This window comes from Leuresthes tenuis, unplaced genomic scaffold, assembly GCF_036924035.1.
Source record: "Leuresthes tenuis unplaced genomic scaffold, fLeuTen1.0.hap1 SCAF_18, whole genome shotgun sequence".
Classification (NCBI taxonomy): Eukaryota; Metazoa; Chordata; class Actinopteri; order Atheriniformes; family Atherinopsidae; genus Leuresthes; species Leuresthes tenuis.
The window spans coordinates 5,738,575-5,753,645 of NW_027325372.1; the positions used below are offsets into that span (position 1 = coordinate 5,738,575).

General features: G+C 41.0%; 1 protein-coding gene and 2 gene segments (V, D, J or C); 1 reads left to right on the forward strand and 2 right to left on the reverse strand.

Moving 5' to 3' along the window:
* Positions 1-103: 103 nt before the first annotated feature.
* Positions 104-2,618, forward strand: LOC140275620 (Ig kappa-b4 chain C region-like). The segment is given in 3 exon segments: positions 104-122; positions 967-1,098; positions 2,178-2,618. Coding segments are annotated over 3 exon segments (492 nt in total).
* Positions 2,619-3,619: 1,001 nt separating this feature from the next.
* Positions 3,620-4,475, reverse strand: LOC140275621 (Ig kappa chain V region 3368-like). The segment is given in 2 exon segments: positions 3,620-3,996; positions 4,126-4,475. Coding segments are annotated over 2 exon segments (429 nt in total).
* Positions 4,476-5,531: 1,056 nt separating this feature from the next.
* Positions 5,532-13,900, reverse strand: LOC140275622 (uncharacterized). Its single transcript, XM_072371135.1, has 4 exons — positions 13,782-13,900; positions 13,359-13,674; positions 6,047-6,150; positions 5,532-5,939 (listed from the first exon to the last, which is right to left on the reverse strand). The coding sequence occupies exons 1-4, from the start codon at positions 13,870-13,872 to the stop codon at positions 5,617-5,619; spliced, it is 834 nt and encodes a 277-aa protein (XP_072227236.1). The 5' UTR covers positions 13,873-13,900; the 3' UTR covers positions 5,532-5,616.
* Positions 13,901-15,071: the final 1,171 nt, after the last annotated feature.

A 15,071-nucleotide genomic window follows, 5' to 3' on the forward strand; every position in this document is an offset into this window, starting at 1 on the left:
TCTCCAGGTACTCTGGTGTAGTGCTTGACACTTAACAGAAGTTCAGAAGGGCATCAGGTTTGTGTGTTCGGTGTGTCGAGACAGGAGATGAAGAATGGTAACCATGAACATCTGGAGCCCCAGTGAGGGAGAGATGATACAGACTTTTTGGCTTCAAGGATCTCTCCAGATTTGATGCATCTATCTGTAATTCTGATACGGACCTGGTGACCAATAAACTACCTCGGTGTTCGACCAAGTCTGTGTCAGCAGAGTTCTTCCTGTAACATCTACACATCGACTATTTGAAGGCAACCATCCCTTATACACCACACCGACTTCCTCCCACCGTAAAAAAAAACACATGTTAGGTTCATAGGTGTCTCTAAAATTGTCCTGAGGAGTGACTGTGAGTGTGTGTGGTTGTTTGTCTCTGTGTGGCCCTGTGATGGACTGGCTACCTGTCCAGGGTGTTCCCCGCCTCTCACCCAATGACCGCTGGGATAGACTCCAGCCCCCCCGTGACCTGACCGACGGATTATGCGGGTATAGAACATAGATGGATGGGTGGAAGGATGGAGTGAGTTCTCCTAAAACTTATTGTTTGAATAAATTTGTTTGAAAAATTCTCCTTCACAATTGCTTCATCATTTTGTAAGAGAGTGGATCCTTTTACTTATATAATGACTGAAGGGAGGTATGTCTATGCTTAGCAATGAATCAGTAACTTTACTGTGCTGCCTATTTACACTGTTTACTAAAATAATTTGCAAGAATGTTTGGATTAATTCATGAGATGTGTCATAAATATCTGTTATTAGTTAATCAGTGTGGTCCTGATATCTCACCATTCATACATATGTTTTGCAAGACAGCATTAAATAAGTCTATCCTTCTTTTAATAAAAATATTTCTATAAAACTCTGTGAGACATTTGTTGCTCAGTTTGATCTTCAGTTTTCATTTGAGCTCAAATTCCACAAAAAGTTTTGCTGAGTTTGTTTGTCTCAGAGTCAGAGAGCCGTGTCTCTGTGCAGTCAGAGGTTTTTGTACGGCGGCTCAATGAGTTTGTATCACTGTGGTACACGTTCGGTGGAGGAACCAGACTGGAGGTTGGAAGTAAGTTAAATATTTAGCTGCTTTCTTGAAAGAAGTATGTTCTCAATTTAATTTATTTCATTTGAAATGAGCACCGTAGAATAAAACATGCTTTCCATTTTTTAAATGAATATTTCTTTGCTAAGATGGAAAGTTGATTATAAAAGTGACCATTTCAGAGATAAAAGTCAGTTTAAATTCATGAAAATATCATTTAGGACAAGAGTATAAGATATTTTTCTATGTAATGTTGAATTTGAGGGAATGTAGATTTAGTTTAGTGTGACAGAGTCAGAGAGTCGAGTCTCTGTGCAGTCAGAGGTTTTTGTACGGCGGCTCAATGAGTTTGTGTCACTGTGGTGGACTTTTGGTGGAGGAACCAGACTGGATGTTGGAAGTAAGTTTTTACTGTATTTAATATAAATTACTTTACGTTTTAAGTGGACTTTATTTCATTTAATGTTTGAATGTCTGCAGTTTAGAAAAATATCTTCTTGACAGAAATTGTAACTGTCATAGTTTTTATTTATCCTCATAGAGCTTGGCTAAAATCGGCTTTGCTAAAATTTGTAAATATTTCTGTGAAAGTAGAGCAAATGCTGACTGTTGAAAATATAAAGGTTATCTTTTAATATTGTGGCAAGACTGTCTCTACAATAGAGAAAAACATGCATTTTTAACAAGTAGAACAACGTTAAACTAAAGAGGAAATATTTGAAAATATCTGCAATGATCATGTCAGACATTACTTTAAATCCTCTTTAGAATAAAGGATGTGTTCATTTGTTTAAGCAATATTTATGCTCCATATGTGGAATGTTTAATGTGAGTGAGTTTTTTAAGTTTTTTAATTGAAACTGAAGCAAAACTTACTTTGTAAATTTCCCGTACAGTTTGAGATATTTCAGATCAAACTGTGAGATGATTCTCTCCGTGCTGATGTGCATCAGAGGTTTCTTAAAGGGAAGTGAAACAATGTGTTAGTCAGTGACTGGTGGAGCAGAACCTGACAGAAACTTCTGAAAGGAGAAAATCAACTCTGACAGTAGAGATGTCCAAGTGTGTGGTTCCTGTTCTCTAAGCTGACTGGTGTCTCCTAGGTGATGTCCGCCCCTCCCTGACAGTGTTGCCCCCCTCCACTGAAGAGCTGCAGGAGGTCAGCTCTTCACAGAAGAAGGCCACACTCATCTGTCTGGCCAACAAGGGCTTCCCCTCAGACTGGACTCTGTCCTGGAAGGTGACCAGCAGCGGCAGCATCAGTTACGAGGAGAGCAGGAGCTCCTTACTGCAGGAGAATGACGGCCATTACAGCTGGAGCAGCACCCTGAGGCTCCCTGCAGAGCAGTGGGAGAAGGTGCGCTCTGTGACCTGTGAGGCCAAACAGGGCTCCCAGACTCCAGTCTTACAGACACTGAGGAGAGACCAGTGCTCCCAGTCCTGACCTCACTGACTGGGACTGGGCAAATATTTGAATGTTCCTGCATTCTGTTAGTTTTCATCATACAATATTTTCTGTTACTTTTTCTGTCATCTGTCTCAATAAAGGTATCACCATATTTCAACCTGAATTCAGACTATAAAGATGTTTTTTTCCAAGTCAAAATGTTTCCGTTTGAAGTTCAAATCACTATTCTGTGCTGGATAGTGTAGTGGTAAGATTGCCCCCTTTCATGTGTGTGACAAGGGTTCATATCCCCTGAATGAATGAATGAATCCTTAAATGTGCTTTGGGTGGAATTACAAACAAGTGAATAATGCAGTAAAAGGAGAGAAGAGAGTTCAGGGTTAAACTTTCCACTTTGGCGATGGTTTTATGGTAAATGAAAAGTAAAACATCACATAAGTACAGAAATATTCATGCAAAGAGGCTCTCTATGGAAATGCTCTGACTGACTCCAGCAGGGAGTTGTCTTTTTAGTTTAATATCATTATTATTATCATTGTTGTTGTACTTGATTGCCTAAGAAGAAAGCACAAAGATCATTTTATCTAAAATATGGGGTTTTTCAACATCTGCATTCAAATGTAAGTTTTTGTTTGACATAACAATTTACTCTTTATATCATAATTTGATCAGCATCACGGCTGACAGTGGGAGGCAGGTTTATTGAAATAGACTAAATCAGTTTTTAGTCAACTGTTTTAAAATATTTACTATTAGTGAAAACATTTCCAGTAGATATGTGAAAGAAAATGGATACAGATGATTTGTAACTAACAGACTGCATAAGGGAGGTTTAGGGAGGTTTATCTCTGAGTTAATGCTGATATATGCTGACCCCATCCAAGATATCAGTTTAACACATTTGGTCCTTCATGGATCTCAATAAATATCTGATGATCTCTACAATAAAAGACTGACTTTTTTTCATTTCTATTTGTTAAGATGAAGTCATTTATACTTTGATAATGGCTAACACAAAAGCAAAACTTGAATTTGAATGTAAAAACTGATTATTCAAATTACAAACTTAATCTTAATATGTTTTGTTGCTGTCATATATTACTTATGATAAAAACTGTAGTCATATATAAATGGATTTTATTTTCTCAGCGTCTGTTGAGTCCTTTCAGTTCCTCTCCAGCTGGGAGGTTTTTGTACAGCGTTGTATCACTGTGTGAACGGGAAGCTGTTATGCTGCTGACAGTAATAAACTCCTGCATCCTCACTGTGAACTCCACTGATTGTCAGAGTGAAGTCAGTCTGTTGTGCTTTTGCTCTAAAACGCTCTGGAACCCCAGACTGACGTGCTGTGGTATCATAAATCAAAAGTTTAGGAGCTTCTCCAGGTTTCTGAAGATACCAGTTAATGTCATCACCTATAAGTGTGCTGGCTTTACATCTGATAGAGACAGTCTGTCCTGGAGCAACAGACTGAGATCCAGGAGTCTGAGTCAGGGTGATTTCTGCTGAAGAACCTGGAAAAAGAGGAGATGAGTTATTGCAACAAATCTAACTGGAAGAAAAGCCATCAGTTTAAAAACAGAGAATGAACTTCTCTGACATTTACAAAAGATGGATGATGGTAAATGCTGCTCATTTCTCACCTTGAACAAGGAGCCCCAGGGTGGTCAGCAGTAGAGTCAGTGACATCATCATTGTGCTGCTGGTGTGTCAGTGTCTCTGAAAGGTCTGGACAGCCACTGATCAACACTGACCTCTTAACATCTGGGAGCAGAGAGGCAGGACACATATGCAAACACACAGAGTCAGTCAGCTGTAGCTGTCCTCAACATGTCAGGATGTTTCCTGCTTTCACTGATGAGTCTGTTGCAATTAACATTAACACGATCACTGTGGTATTTTAAAAAGTCTGATGCTAAACTGATCTAACGTTTCATTCTGTGCCTCCAGATGGGTAACATTACCATTCTGACACTGTTGCAGACTTGTCATTTCAGAGTCATAAAGTAACACTGAGGATCAGGATGTCAGATAATGTGCTCAATGATCTCAGGTTAATGAATTAACTGTCCCAGAACTTTGGGATAAATAACATGATCCTCCATCTCAGAGGATATTTGTTCAGCTGCATCAGAGAACTTTATCAAGAATAAGAATTCAGTGAAAATGCTTAAATAAATCCTTTGACCTCGTGATTAGGAGTCTGATGGGTTAGTTGGTGGTTTAGTGGGATATGGTAAAGAGAGAGATGAGGGTGGGGTGGGTTTAGGATTTGAACAGATCACACAACTGCTCTGATATTAATGTGTCAGCGTTACTGTTCTAAGAATGCAGAGAAAGTTTGTTGAGAGAAGACGCTCAGAGGAATAGGAGTTTGAATATCTTGTGGCAAACACTTGTATTAAATACTGAATGTTTCGAGCACCAGTTTGTTTTTATGAAGGAAAGTTATTAACAACTAATCTGTATATGTTGTGAATTATGTGATAAAAAAAACATCTGAAAATATTTGATATTAAAATGTATTGATCTACAAATATATATCACAAACTTAACCAGAGGCAAAAGAGACTCTGTTCTAATAAAAATAATAATAATTAATGAAACTATCATGCTTAAATCTGAATATTTTCCCACTTTTCTTTCACAGGGTAAATATTTGAACTTTCTGTTTGTGTCCTAAAATCTTCATCAATCTTCTAACTGCTGCCAGTCATGAAAAAGTGTTCATAGATAAAGATAAATGAATCAAAAGAAATTTTAAGACAAGAAATATTATTTATTATCACTCCTGTAGTGTTACTGTCTGCATGTACTTGGAGAGACTCAGATAATTCACACTAATATTTGGATGATTGTGACGAGAACTGGAGCTTCAGTCACCTGCAATGTCGGGTTGAAAATTTTGCATTAATGGTAATACTCTTAAAGAAAGTTAATTTACAGAAAAATATGTGAAATGTGTTTATATGCATCTATTAACAGAGATTGAATGTGTGTTACACGTAGAGTTTAATCAATAGTTCATATATGTGCTTCTGTGTGTGTGTCCTCAGTGAACTGTATCAGTCTCTGCAGCTGTCAGTTCAGTTTCTGTTCAGTCTGACTGAGGGAGGTTTTTGTACGACTGTTTTTCACTGTGTGAACAAACTCTTACTGTTGATGTTGTGGTCACTCTGACAGTAATAAACTGCAGCATCTTCAGCCTGAACTCCACTGATGGTCAGAGTGAAGTCAGAGTTTGATCCACTGCCTGTAAAACGATCTGGAATCCCTGATGCTCTGCTGCTAGCAAGGTAAATGAGCAGTTTGGGAGTTTCTCCATCTCTCTGTTGGTACCAGGCTAAATAGTTGGAGCTATAAACATTCTGACTGGTTTTACATGTGATGGTGACGGAGCCTCCCACAGCAGAGCTCACTGCTCCAGGCTGAGTCACTGTGACCTGACCTCTGGACTCTGAGGAGACAGAGACAAAAACATAAAGCAGCTTCATGGTTTTGTCGGCTTCATTTCAGAGGGACGGATGTTCATAGAGGAGAGGAGTTTGATTCTCTGGACTTTACCTGTGAAGCAGCAGCAGAGGAGAGTCCAGATGAGGACGCAGATCAAAGTCATGTTTTTGATGAGGAGGATTTCTGTGGCTTCTGTTGTCATGAAGGTCAGCTGTCAGTCATCCAGTGTTCAACTCTCAGGACTATAAACTCTCCCAGAGCACTGGAGCATGGTGCTGCTGATGCAAAGTGGCTCTCTATGGAAATGCTCTGACTGACTCCAACAGCGAGTTGGATCATTCTGATTATTGCAGTTTCAGAGAGACAAATAGTTCATCCTCGAGATGAATGAAATTATATCAGCAGAACAATGAGAGACCTCGTTCACAGTGACTTACAACAGTTTGTGTTTAACTGGCCTGCCTGCAGTCCAGATCTGTCTCTTGTCGAAATGATCTAGCTCATGAAAGAGAGAATCAGACAACAGCAAACTGTTGGGCAGTTAAAACCTTGTGTTCAGGATTAATTAACAGAGTGAGATATATATATTAGAGAGAGAGAGAGAGAGATAGAGAGAGAGATATTGCTATAGCGATATTGTGAGGGTCTGCTGGGAGCGTTTGTCAGAATCCCCCGTCAGAAGGAGCTTTAACTCCCACCTCCGGCAGAGCTTCAACCATATCCCGGGGGAGGTGGGGGACATTGAGTCCGAATGGGCCATGTTCCGTGACTCCATTGCCGAGGCAGCTGATCGGAGTTGTGGCCGTAAGGTGGTCGGTGCCTGTCGTGGCGGCAACCCTCGAACCTGCTGGTGGACACCAGTGGTGAGGGAAGCCGTCAAGCTGAAGAAGGAGTCCTATCGGGCCTTTTTGGCCAGTGGGACCCTGGAAGCAGCTGATAGGTACCGACAGGCCAGACGGGCTGCGGCTTCGGCGGTTGCTGAGGCAAAAACTCGGGCCTGGGAGGAGTTCGGTGAGACCATGGAGAACGATTTCCGGACGGCCTCGAAGAGATTCTGGTCCACCATCCGGCGTCTCAGGGGGGGGAAGCGGCTCACAGTCAACACTGTTTACAGTGGGGACGGGGCTTTGCTGACCTCAACTAGGGATGTTGTGAGTCGGTGGGGGGAGTACTTCGAGGAACTCCTCAATCCTACCAACACGTGCTCGGAAGAGGCAGAGTCGGAGAGCTCGGAGACGGGGCCTCCCATTTCTGGGGCTGAGGTTGCCGAGGTGGTCAAAAAGCTCCTCGGTGGCAAGGCCCCGGGGGTGGATGAGGTCCGTCCTGAGTTTCTCAAGGCTCTGGATGTTGTAGGGCTGTCTTGGCTGACACGCCTCTGCAGCATCGCGTGGACATCGGGGACAGTGCCTCTGGACTGGCAGATTGGGGTGGTGGTCCCCCTCTTTAAAAAGGGGGACCGGAGGGTGTGTTCCAACTATAGGGGTATCACACTCCTCAGCCTCCCTGGTAAGGTCTATTCGGGGGTATTGGAGAGGAGGATCCGTCGGATAATCGAGCCTCGGATTCAGGAGATGCAGTGTGGCTTTCGTCCTGGCCGTGGAACAGTGGACCAGCTCTATACCCTCGGCAGGATCCTGGAGGGTGCATGGGAGTTCGCCCAACCAGTCTACATGTGTTTTGTGGACTTGGAGAAAGCGTTCGACCGTGTCCCTCGTGGAGTCCTGTGGGGGGTGCTCCGGGAATATGGAGTGCCGGACCCCTTGATAGGGTCCGTTCGGTCTCTGTATGACCGGTGCCAGAGTTTGGTCCGCATTGCCGGCAGTAAGTCGGATACGTTTCCGGTGAGAGTTGGACTCCGTCAGGGCTGCCCTTTGTCACCGATTCTGTTCCTAACTTTTATGGACAGAATTTCTAGGCGCAGCCAGGGCGTTGAGGGTGTCCGATTTGGCGACCTCAGAATCGGGTCTCTGCTTTTTGCAGATGATGTGGTTCTGTTAGCGTCGTCAGGCCGTGACCTTCAGCTCTCACTGGAGCGATTCGCAGCCGAGTGTGAAGCGGCTGGGATGAGAATCAGCACCTCCAAATCCGAGACTATGGTTCTCAGCCGGAAAAGGGTGGAATGCTCTCTCCGGGTCGGGAATGAGATCCTTCCCCAAGTGGAGGAGTTCAAGTATCTCGGGGTCTTGTTCACGAGTGAGGGACGAATGGAGCGGGAGATTGACGGGCGGATCGGTGCGGCGTCTGCAGTGTTGCGGGCTCTGCACCGACCCGTCGTTGTGAAGAGGGAGCTGAGCCAGAAGGCGAAGCTCTCTACTTACTGGTCAATCTACGTTCCCATCCTCACCTATGGTCACGAGTTGTGGGTAGTGACCGAAAGAACAAGATCGCGAATACAAGCGGCCGAAATGGGTTTCCTCCGCAGGGTGTCTGGGCTCTCCCTTAGAGATAGGGTGAGAAGCTCAGTCATCCGGGAGGGGCTCGGAGTAGAACCGCTGCTCCTCCGCATTGAGAGGAGCCAGATGAGGTGGCTCGGGCATCTGGTTAGGATGCCCCCTGGGCGCCTCCCTGGGGAGGTGTTCCGGGCACGTCCCACTGGGAGGAGACCCCGGGGAAGACCCAGGACACGCTGGAGAGACTATGTCTCTCGGCTGGCCTGGGAACGCCTCGGGGTCCCCCCGGAAGAGCTGGAAGAAGTGGCCGGGGACAGAGACGTCTGGGTTTCTCTGCTCAAGCTGCTGCCCCCGCGACCCGACCCCCGGATAAGCGGCAGATGATGATGATGATGATGATATTGCTTTCTATAAATATATAAATACAACATTAACAATAAATCAAGAAAAAAGAAGTTCAATTAAAAGTACTAATTTAAGTACAATTAAAAGCATTTTTGATCATGCAAAAGAAGAGCTTCATAAGGTTTCTGACAGTCTCACATCATAAAAATATTTTTTTATGTTAAACTTTGCAAAGACAACCATAAAAACTGAACGTTTCTAAAGAATCAAGAATATAGTATATAAGTATTTGTTGGACCATGCAGTAACATGTGATTCAAAATGTAAGAACATGATGATTTTAAAGTCTAGAAAGTGATGCAACTTTTTCCTTTCCAAGCCTTTATTGACAAACAGCTACTTCCTGCTCTGTGGAACAATTACTCAATCTGGAGTGAGTTCTCGTTGGCATCGTCGCCTCACAGCGAGAGGGTTCCAGGTTCTACTCCTGGCTGGGGCCCTTCTTTGTGGAGTTTGCATGTTCTTCCCGTGTATGTGTGGGTTCTCTCCAGGTACTCTGGTGTAGTGCCTGACACTTAACAGAAGTTCAGAAGGGCAACAGGTTTGTGTGTTGGGTGTGTCGAGACAGGAGATGAAGAATGGTAACCATGAACATCTGGAGCCCCAGTGAGGGAGAGATGATACAGACTTTTTGGCTTCAAGGATCTCTCCAGATTTGATGCATCTATCTGTAATTCTGATACGGACCTGGTGACCAATAAACTACCTCGGTGTTCGACCAAGTCTGTGTCAGCAGAGTTCTTCCTGTAGCATCTACACATCGACTGTTTGAAGGCAACCATCCCTTATACACCACACCGGCTTCCTCCCACCGTCAAAAAAAAACACATGTTAGGTTCATAGGTGTCTCTAAAATTGTCCTGAGGAGTGACTGCGAGTGTGTGTGTGGTTGTTTGTCTCTGTGTGGCCCTGTGATGGACTGGCTACCTGTCCAGGGTGTTCCCCGCCTCTCACCCAATGACCGCTGGGATAGACTCCAGCCCCCCCGTGACCTGACCGATGGATTATGCGGGTATAGAACATAGATGGATGGGTGGAAGGATGGAGTGAGTTCTCCTAAATCTTATTGTTTGAATAAATTTGTTTGAAAAATTCTCCTTCACAATTGCTTCATCATTTTGTAAGAGAGTGGATCCTTTTACTTATATAATGACTGAAGGGAGGTATGTCTATGCTTAGCAATGAATCAGTAACTTTACTGTGCTGCCTATTTACACTGTTTACTGAAATAATTTGCAAGAATGTTTGGATTAATTCATGAGATGTGTTATAAATATCTGTTATTAGTTAATCAGTGTGGTCCTGATATCTCACCATTCATACATATGTTTTGCAAGACAGAATTAAATAAGTCTATCCTTCTTTTAATAAAAATATTTCTATAAAACTCTGTGAAACATTTGTTGCTCAGTCTGATCTTCAGTTTTCATTTGAGCTCAAATTCCACAAAATGTTTTGCTGAGTTTGTTTGTCTCAGAGTCAGAGAGCCGTGTCTCTGTGCAGTCAGAGGTTTTTGTACGGCGGCTCAATGAGTTTGTATCACTGTGGTACACGTTCGGTGGAGGAACCAGACTGGAGGTTGGAAGTAAGTTAAATATTTAGCTGCTTTCTTGAAAGAAGTATGTTCTCAATTTAATTTATTTCATTTGAAATGAGCACTGTGGAATAAAACACGCTTTCCATGTTTTAAATGAATATTTCTTTGCTAAAATGGAAAGTTGATTATAAAAGTGACGATTTCAGAGATAAAAGTCCGTTTAAATTCATGAAAGTATCATTTAGGACAAGAGTATAAGATATTTTTCTATGTAATGTTGAATTTTGAGGGAATGTAGATTTAGTTCAGTGTGACAGAGTCAGAGAGTCGTGTCTCTGTGCAGTCAGAGGTTTTTGTACGGCGGCTCAATGAGTTTGTATCACTGTGTTTGACTTTTGGTGGAGGAACCAGACTGGAGGTTGGAAGTAAGTTTTTACTGTATTTAATATAAATTACTTTACGTTTTAAGTGGACTTTATTTAATTTAATGTTTGAACGTGTGAAGTTTAGAAAAATATCTTCTTGACAGAAATTGTAACTGTCATAGTTTTTATTGATCCTTATAGAGCTTGGCTAAAATCGGCTTTGCTAAAATTTGTCAATATTTCTGTGAAAGTAGAGCAAATGCTGACTGCTGAAAATATAAAAGCCTATCTTTTAATATTGTGGCAAGACTGTCTCTACAATGGAGAAAAACATGCATTTTTAACAAGTAGAACAACGTTAAACTAAAGAGGAAATATTTGAAAATATCTGTAATGATCATGTCAGACGTTACTTTAAATCCCCTTTAGAATAAAGGATGTGTTCATTTGTTAAAGCAATATTTATGCTCCATATGTGGAATATTTAATGTGAGTGAGTTTTTTAAGTTTTTTAATTGAAACTGAAGCAAAACTTACTTTGTAAATTTCCCGTACAGTTTGAGATATTTCAGATCAAACTGTGAGATGATTCTCTCCGTGCTGATGTGCATCAGAGGTTTCTTAAAGGGAAGTGAAACAATGTGTTAGTCAGTGACTGGTGGAGCAGAACCTGACAGAAACTTCTGAAAGGAGAAAATCAGCTCTGACAGTAGAGATGTCCAAGTGTGTGGTTCCTGTTCTCTAAGCTGACTGGTGTCTCCTAGGTGATGTCCGCCCCTCCCTGACAGTGTTGCCCCCCTCCACTGAAGAGCTACAGGAGGTCAGCTCTTCACAGAAGAAGGCCACACTCATCTGTCTGGCCAACAAGGGCTTCCCCTCAGACTGGACTCTGTCCTGGAAGGTGACCAGCAGCGGCAGCATCAGTTACGAGGAGAGCAGGAGCTCCTTACTGCAGGAGAATGACGGCCATTACAGCTGGAGCAGCACCCTGAGGCTCCCTGCAGAGCAGTGGGAGAAGGTGCGCTCTGTGACCTGTGAGGCCAAACAGGGCTCCCAGACTCCAGTCTTACAGACACTGAGGAGAGACCAGTGCTCCCAGTTCTGAGCTCACTGACTGGGACTGGGCAAATATTTGAATGTTTCTGCATTCTGTTAGTTTTCATCATACAATATTTTCTGTTTCTTTTTCTGTCATCTGTCTCAATAAAGGTATCACCAAATTTCAACCTGAATTCAGAATATAAAGTTGTTTTTTTCCAACTCAAAATGTTTCCGTTTGAAGTTCAAATCACTAATCTTAGTCTAATTTAAACCCATATATACTCAAAGTTTGCCAAATTATTGTTGTATACTTTTTCTTTTCATTTTCTTATATTTCAATGCAAGTATAAAATAATGCCTTAAATGTGCTTTGGGTGGAATTACAAACATTTGAATAATGCAGTAAAAGGAGAGAAGAAAGGTCAGGGTTAAACTTTCCACTTTGGCGATGGTTTTATGGTAAATGAAAAGTAAAACATCACATAAGTACAGAAACATTCATGCAAAGACGCTCTCTATGGAAATGCTCTGACTGACTCCAGCAGGAAGTTGTCTTTTTAGTTTAATATCATCATTATTATTATCATTGTTGTTGTACTTGATTGCCTAAGAAGAAAGCACAAAGATCATTTTATCTAAAATATGGGGTTTTTTAACGTCTGCATTCAAATGTTGTGAGTTTTTGTTTGACATAAAAATCTACTCTTTATATCATAATTTGATCAGCATCACGGCTGACAGTGGGAGGCAGGTTTATTGAAATAGACTAAATCAGTTTTTGGTTTTAACTGTTTTAAAATATTTACTATTGGTAACAACTTTTCCAGGAGATATGTGAAAGAAAATGGATACAGATGATTTGTAACTAACAGACTGCGTAAGGGAGGTTTAGGGAGGTTTATCTCTGAGTTAATGCTGATATATGCTGACCCCATATAAGATATCAGTTTAACACATTTGGTCCTTCATGGATCTCAATAAATATCTGATGATCTCTACAATAAAAGACTGATTTTTTTTTTATCTCTACTTGTTAAGATAAAGTAATTTATACTTTGACTTATACCTCCAGTGTTTCAGTGTGAATTTCAGAAATGCATGAACTTCTGATATTAACACTGAACTGAACTATAATAGATTACATACGGTCATGCTTTAAATCTGAATAGTTGCCCACTTTTCATTAATGGAATAAATATTTTAAATTGCTGGTTTTATATTTTAGAATCTTTGTTAATCTTCCAACTACTTCCAGTAATGAAAGTTTCTCTATGGATAAAAATTAAGAACTAAAGAGACATTTTGAGACATGAAATATAGTCGATTATTGTTTATGTAGTGTTATTGTCTCCATGTACTTGTAGAGACTTGAATATAAATAATTCACAATCATATCTGGATGACTGTGATGAGAACTGGAGCTTCAGTCATCTGTGATATTCAATATTGTGCACTAATGGTAATATTTTTAAAGACAGTTGATTGACAGAAGAAAAAGTGAAATGTGTTTATATGCATCCATTAATGAATATCAAATGTGTGTTAAATGTGGGATTTATCAATAATGCACGTACGTCCTTTTGTGTGTGTATTTGTCTTCAGTGAACTGAATCAGAGTTCACAGCTGTCAGTTCAGTTTTTGACTGAGTCTGACTGAGGGAGGTTTTTGTACGACTGTTTTTCACTGTGTGAACGAATACTGACTGTTGATGTAGAATTCCCCCATGCAGTAATAAACTGCAGCATCTTCAGCCTGAACTCCACTGATGGTCAGAGTGAAGTCAGAGTTTGATCCACTACCTGTAAAACGATCTGGAATCCCTGATACTCTGCTGCTAGCATAGTAAATGAGCAGTTTGGGAGTTTCTCCATCTCTCTGTTGGTACCAGGATAAATAGTTTCCATTAACATTCTGACTGGTTTTACATGTGATGGTGACGGAGCCTCCCACAGCAGAGCTCACTGCTCCAGGCTGAGTCACTGTGACCTGACCTCTGGACTCTGAGGAGACAGAGACAAAAACATAAAGCAGCTTCATGGTTTTGTCGGCTTCATTTCAGAGGGACGGATGTTCATAGAGGAGAGGAGTTTGATTCTCTGGACTTTACCTGTGAAGCAGCAGCAGAGGAGAGTCCAGATGAGGACGCAGATCAAAGTCATGTTTTTGATGAGGAGGATTTCTGTGGCTTCTGTTGTCATGAAGGACAGCTGTCAGTCATCCAGTGTTCAACTCTCAGGACTATAAACTCTCCCAGAGCACTGGAGCATGGTGCTGCTGATGCAAAGCGGCTCTCTATGGAAATGCTCTGACTGACTCCAACAGGGAGAATTTATACAAGTATTTACTGAAAACCTCCTTATACTTAGTTTAATGTGCCGGTGACTTTTTATTTAGGTTTTCTGTTTAGCTTTCATTTTTTATTTTTTTCAAGAAACAAATATGCCTCACGGAAATTTAGTGATGAAAATAAAATGCAAATTAAACAATCAAACCCTCCAAAAATTAACCTGCATTTTATTTCTACTTTAATTTATATCACAACCAGGGACTTCACTTTAACATTGATAATTATTTTACTCTTTCACGTGATCGATGTATTTATTGATCAGGTGTCATATCTTCAGACAGAATAAAACCTTTTTTACACTGAAGTTTTGGCTCACTGAGGCATTGCAACACTGAGATTTCACCAAGTAAAGCAGTAATGAGTCATTAGCTGATGATAAGGTTCAACAACATGTGGTAGATGATTGTGCAGAGCCAGAAAACATTATGGTCTGTGTCTGTTATGATCTATATAATAAAAAAAATAGAACATGTAGATTTGACTACTTTTCAGGCACTTTTTAAAAGTCTTTAAATGAATGTGGACATCAGGTCAAATAATTCTATTTACTAATGTCTCTAAATTGTCCCTTTGAGTGTGAGAATGCATGACTGTTCATCTCATGTGTCTCTGTTGGCCCTCTGATGGACTGGTGACTTGTCAAAGGTGTACTCCATGTTTTTCCCAGTGCTGCAGCTCCCCCAAAACTCTCAAGCAGATCAAGTGCATATAGAAAATGGGTGAATGGATGGTATTATGGATTCTTTTTGAAGAAGATTCATTTTTGATTTTTCAGTCAATGGTTCTAATGGAATTTTATTTTAAACTGTGTTTTCACATTTTCTTTAAACTGGACATGGTCGATATAGTTGAAAATCACAGTGAATTTGGGGTCAAAGGTCATGCTACTTGTTTTTTTTATTAACTGTCACTCAGTAGAACCTCTTTGCTTTTTTTAGGAAACAGAAAATTATATTTTAATAGATTTTGACAAGATGCAATTGATAACTTAACCTTCAAATTCATGATAACATTCTATGTGTTTGTCTGCAGAGAAAAGTAAAGAGAGCA

Coding starts and splice junctions, on each gene's coding strand:
- LOC140275622 (XM_072371135.1), bottom strand. CDS start 13,872: ATGACAACAGAAGCCACAGAAATCCTCCTCATCAAAAACATGACTTTG. Junction 6,151..13,358: donor AGTCAGTATTCGTTCACACA/GTGAAAAACAGT, acceptor ACTGGATGACTG/ACAGCTGACCTTCATGACAA. Junction 5,940..6,046: donor CCTCTGCTGCTGCTTCACAG/GTAAAGTCCAGA, acceptor CTGTCTCCTCAG/AGTCCAGAGGTCAGGTCACA.